The 6,000-nt window shown below is 43.8% G+C and overlaps 1 protein-coding gene across 2 annotated transcripts in view; it reads right to left on the bottom strand.

Moving 5' to 3' along the window:
• Window positions 1-4,233: 4,233 nt before the first annotated feature.
• LOC141099891 (polycystin-1-like) overlaps window positions 4,234-6,000 on the bottom strand; it is a 64,295-nt gene continuing 62,528 nt past the window's right edge. For both annotated transcript variants that reach the window (XM_073587977.1, XM_073587978.1), the window contains exon 23: window positions 4,234-4,949. In XM_073587977.1, coding sequence (XP_073444078.1) covers window positions 4,320-4,949 — 630 coding nt within the window. In that variant the 3' untranslated portion in view covers window positions 4,234-4,319. The remainder of the gene's footprint in view (window positions 4,950-6,000) is intronic.

Below are 6,000 nucleotides of genomic sequence, written 5' to 3'. Positions count from 1 at the left end.
TGTCCTGTTACCCTTGTCAAAATTCAAAAACATTGGATATGAAGTCAGTTTTTTTGTGAAAAAAATTAAAATGTTATTTTTTTCAAAAATTCCTGTGAAGCACTTGAAGGCTTAATAAACGTCTTGAAAGTGGTTTTGAGAACCTTGAGGGGTGTCATTTTTGGGTATATTCTTTCATATAGACCCCCTCAAAGTGACTTCAAATGTGATGTGGTCCTTAAAAAAATATTTTTTTAAATTTTGTTGGAAAAATGAAAAATTGCTGGTCAACTTTTGACCCTTATAACTTCCTAATAAAAAATGTTGCATTTTGAAGAGTAGAATTAAAGCTTTTCTGTACTATTAAAAAAGCGTTAAAAACTTTGCTTCATATCTGCCTATCTGTCCAAAAATCGCATCAAAAGGCATAAAAGAACTGCAGCAAGCACACAATAATCAGAGAAGATTGTTACTGCATCGTTTGGTGCAGACACCTGCAGAACAAAAAGCATCAAAAAGAATGCAGCATTTTTGTGTGAACACTTCCTCAGCATTACAGTTTTATTACATTTTTTATTGGTTTAATAGAGAAAAAATACCAATCACCCCATTTTTTACATCATTTACCAATCCCCGTAAATAATCTGATCGCTGTGTTGTGCGGGTCGCTACGATATTTACAAGGACACCAAATATGTGTTTTTATTATTATTTTTTTAGTAATTTTATAGGATCAAAAAAGCTCTTATTATCCCTCTAGATAACAGAAACATACATTGTACATAACAGTGTATTTCTATCAGTATAATCTGCCTGTAGTCAGATCCTGCAATACAGATCAAGTATACAGCTTGTGGCTCAGCAGCTCTCTGTATTGTTAGGTTTGTGGGCTCAAGACCTGGGACCTTCACAGAAATTTTTTTATTTTTGTAACTGCTTATTGGTTTTTAATACTTTTATAGGAACAAAAAATATATATTTTTCTTCACCTCAGTATACATGCACCATAAAATACATTGTTATACACAATGTTTTCTATGGATATGTACTGTATATTCTGTTTCTGGGTTCATTGCCTGCACTATAGAGGTCAAGATAACCAAATTCCCCAACGTTGTGAGCTGTGGCTCACTGGTTAAGCAACAGCCTGCGCTGAGATGTGAGTTTGATTCCTGAGGAGACCAATCACAGGAGGGAGAAGTAAATATATAATTTAACTTATGCACTCAGCAGAGAGAAGTGGCCCTGTCCCCGAGGAGGAGCTACGGGAGCGATGAAAATGTTGGAGACGTGAGTATACAAGCTAGGAGAACAGATGAGACGGGATATGCCTCTCCTCGGTATTACAGTGTTCACATCGCTGATTGGTAGAGAATGAGCAAGAGCTGCTCTACCAATCAGAAATCTGGGTGCACACTGTAGTACAGGAGAGGTGTAAGTGGGTCGCCCTCCGAGGGCTGTGGGGTACTCGGTACCGGGCCGGTGTCTGGGGAATGTGTCACAGCAGCGGTGACCCGCTCCGTGGCCCTGGGCGCCCAAGTCAATGGCGATGGGCCTATGTAGTTAATGGAATAGTTCGTGACGCCACCTGTGGTGTTTGGCAAGCAAGATGTTAAGCCAACGCTGCGTGCAGATCCTCTGGGGCTGATGGTGTGCTGCAGCATAGATGGTGTAGCTCCCCACAGGTGAAGCTGTAACCCCAGGGCAGTGTAATTGCAATAGATGAGGATAGGCGCAGGCGGTGTGAGGAATGCTGGTGCTCAGATGTAGCGGTGCTGACGGTGTTAACGCACAGATGAATGGAAGACACCAGGGCTTGCAGTTCCAAAGCTTTACTCACTGTCCGTGGTCCTCACTGGTGCCTGCCTCCGTGCCATGTCCTCCGGGGCAGAGACTCAATCAACCTCCCGGGCAAGTCAGGATTCTCCTCTCCGGCACTCCACCAACATGTACCTTTCCTGAACGACTCCTCTATTGCGCCTTAAGGTGTGAAGAGCTCCAGTACTGTGGTACTCTGGAATTCCTCCTGTCAGATGTTCCTAACAACTCTACTCATATGGCAGACAGCTGTAGCCTCTCTCGGGGACTCCCTTCTCCCGAGTCCTGGCTCTCTATTCAGTTGCTGTTGTGCCCCAAGTCTTAGATGGGAGTAGTGCATTTACAGCCAACTACTCCACCGGTGTCTGCTGCAGAACCATAAGTGTCCATACAACCTCGGGGACCGGGCCCCGGCCTTGCGCTGAGAACCTATAGGCAGGGTTCCTCTTCCAACCCACGTCTCCTCTCTGTTCTCCTACTCCTTCCTTCCGCACTGTTCCTTCTCTCTCTTATGGAAGATTAGGTTGCAGTTCTACATCTTTCTCCTTCTGTTCATTCCCCGTGCCAGCTGGCTTAGATCACTGAGGCAGCTGCAGCACTCCTTCTCCTCGGACCCGTCCTCAGACTCTCCTGACTAACTGTCCTTCTCCCGCCTGACCTCCCGTCAGACTGACTTCTAGACTGATCTGTAATTCTAAACCTTCCCAACCTTTTATATGGATCTCAACTCCACCCACCTCACAGCACATCCAGTGTTCCATGCAGGGAACCACCAGAGGTGCTCTGCTACTCTCTAAGCACTGAGCCGCTATGTGGTTGTGCAGAACTACCCTGTTGTGTGGAGCTGCAAGTGTTGGAGTGTGGAAAGGAGTTCCCACCTTACCTGAATGGTGGGGCACTACACCTTAGGAGAAGGTGCAGTACCTCTGTGGCGACTGAGCCTCAGGGGCGCCATATAAGGGAGTGAGATATGATGTCTTTCTTGCTTCCCTTCCTCACATTGCCTCTCCTATGTTTTTGTTATATAGTGCTAAGTTATAATGCTTATGATTAATGCCAGCAATACTGCTACATTTAATGATGTATTATTGCTAGACTTTAATGGTATTGCCACATGTATGTGTTGCCATTGTGTAGAAAGTTGTAACATATTGTCTTGTATTTCTGTGTTATATTATTGTATACTATAATGTACCTGTTGTGTAAGTACAGTTAGGGAAAGTTAATGCATCCTCTTGGGTACATTAGAGGAGGGCACTTTAGTATATAGCTTACATAGTAATGGGTAAGTGTAGTTCTGTTGTGGGCCACTAGGTGGGGGCATACTAGTGGGCTCTATAGATATAGCTGATAGGACATTTATAGAGGGTTAAGAGTAGGAGGGGTAGGAGGGGCTGCTGGGTAGTAAGTGGGGACCTCGTAGGAAGTTAGGTCAGATGGGGCCAGGGTGCCCTCGTGTTCATACGGGCTATAGGCCCAGACAGCTTGGCAGCCACACAATGTTCAAGTGCTGCAGCCCACATTATCCACTTGTCACTTGGGCTATTGCTTTCAGGGCAGGAGTCAGCTGGACAGATGAAGTGAAGGAAGCTGGGACTTCGGCAAGTTCGGTAAAACAGGCCGGATGCTTTACCAGAGGCAACCGAACCTGGTGACTGATGATTTTGAGTCTGGGGCGAAACAAGCAGAAGAAATTGTCATCAAGGCAAGGTTAGGCCGGGAAGGAACTGGGGAGCAGTCTAGGACAGTTCAGTCTGGGCGTGTACTGCACAGAAGTAACAGCCAGCAAGGGAAAGATGAGGAAACAAGCAAATGTCACCATGTACCAACTGTGGGTGTAACGTGTGAAATACTCAGTAAAGAAAGTGTTAAAGTTGAATCGGACTGTGTCTCCATTGCTGGGGGTCGCCTGGAAGAGGGACCTTTATTGCCTGGGAAGTGCCCAGAGGAAGCTGATCCTGAAGATGCAGGTATGCAGAAGAAAACAGTACATTTTCCTGTAGGGGAAGGACTGCACATGAATATAACAGTAATTCAGGTCACGAGTACAGTCCTGTCCCTCCCTTACAGAGGACAGGAGAGCAGCACTGTGCAGAAAGGAAGGGACACACACTTGCACACTGTAAGTAGAAAACATATTGTGCGAAACACCCTGTCCTCTTGTGTTAGGTGTTGCGAGCCTGGTGAGAGTGTGTAGCCAGGTCCCCTGAGAGAGGGGAGCGTTGTGCACATACAGCCTTAAGCTTCCTTTAAGCAGGCATACACCAGCATCCAGAAAAATCCAGAAAAATGAATACCACATGGTATAATTTTATTTTATTTTATAATGCAAGCCTATAAGTGATGGAAGCCAGTCTATACCTATAATCTCTGACAGTTTTCACTATATAAGTAGGAAATCCATCCCAAATTATAACAGCAACTGATAACACAAAATACAAGATGAAAAAAATTTATTTTCCTTTATAAAATCCTACATACAATTTTGCCTGCAATTTAACTCTTACATACAATATGATGTGTCATATTGCATCTTCTGGCTTCTCAGAGTCCCAGGCGCTGCGTTTCTGTGGAATTGGCTGAACTACAAGTCCACTTGGTTTACGAACCCCTGATCTTTCCTCACTGTGGGGTCTTCTCATGTTCTGGAGGGTTTTGTTAGTAGCAGAAGGGGGATATACTAAGAAACATGCACTTTCTGGGTTTGTCCCTTGAAATATACCGTAATTATTAGACATGGGTCCTTTATATTGTAGACGAGATAGAGCAGACTCTGAAAAAGTACTGTAGGTGCGAGGCAAGTGAAGTAGTCTAGGGTTATCTGGAGCTGATGCTATTTCTTTTTGGGGAACTTTGTACGCTTGTTGCCTTGTTTGCCAAAGTTTTAACTTTTGCTCCAATGTGCACACTTCTCTAAGGACTGAGTTCACTTTATCCATTCTGTCCAGAAGGTCTGTCACTGCTATAGGAAGGTGTTCTACAGCTAGCCCAGGTGAGACTAATGGTCTAGGGCTGGTTGGTGATGCTACATATTCATGCTGAAATGTCAAAGCATGCTTTGATAGCACTGTCCTGGACCGACCTCGGAATGATGCAGTGAAGGATCTTGTTGACCCAAAACCAAAACCTTCAAATTTCACTGAGTGACGATACTAGAAAGGAAAACAAGAAGATAATTATAATAGAAAAACTTTGAGCATATTAATATACTGTAATTACTAGTAATCTTAATCATGATGACAATGTAAGAAAAGATTATTTTCAGTTAAAGCAGGCAAATTTTTGAATGCTACACAAAATGAGAAAGCAATGCCAAATAAGGTAATGACAGGAGAATGACCTTCAGTGGTTTATCCAGTTTATCAGGGTCAGAAACATTTTTTTTGTGCAAGATTGCCTTCTATTGGTCATTACAGCCTGCCTCAGGTTCAGCTACTGCTTGCAGTGGCATGTAAATGTTTTGGCAACTCTGGTCAAAATTACTGTTATTGTGAACAGTTAAGTAAGTTGAAGATGAAATTATCTCTAAAAAAACTAAAGTTGCATTTTAGGCCAAAAAAAGTAATATTTTACATTTTAAAAAATTGCAAAGAGGAAAATGGGCCAATCCACAAGTTTGGGCACCCTGCATGGTTAGTACCTAGTAGCACCCCCTTTTGCAAGTATTTCAGCTTGTAAATGCTTTTTGTAGCCAGCCAAGAGGCTTTCAATTCTTGTTTGACAGATTTTTATCCATTCTTCCTTGAAAAAGTCTTCGGCTAAGTGCACACGTAACGGAACTCTCGCGGAAATTACCGCGCGATTTCCGGAATTCCATTCCGCGGGAAAATCGCATTTTAAATTCCCGCGATTTTCCCGCGGAAAAACTAGCATTTTGCAAGCGTATTTAGCTGGTAGAATGCTAGCGTTCTCCAAGCGATCTGAAGCATTGCTTGGAGAACTGATTGACAGGTTGGTCACACTCGTCAAACAGTGTTTCACAAGTGTGACCAACTTTTTACTACTGAGGCCGCCTATGCGGCCTCAGTAGTAAAAGATAGAATGTAAAAAAAAAAAAAAAAATACTGTTATTCTTACCTTCCGACGTCCCGCGCATCCGTTCCCAGTAATCCTTTGCAAAAATGCCCGTGATGGCGTCCGTTCTCGCGGGATCGCGACGTCTCGCGGTATTTCGCGATGACGTCGCGCGAATGACCGCGAGAC

This window comes from Dendrobates tinctorius, unplaced genomic scaffold, assembly GCF_039654945.1.
Source record: "Dendrobates tinctorius isolate UK_male_01 unplaced genomic scaffold, ASM3965494v1 ptg000103l, whole genome shotgun sequence".
Lineage (NCBI taxonomy): Eukaryota > Metazoa > Chordata > Amphibia > Anura > Dendrobatidae > Dendrobates > Dendrobates tinctorius.
This window is presented reverse-complemented; position numbering and strand designations above follow the sequence as displayed.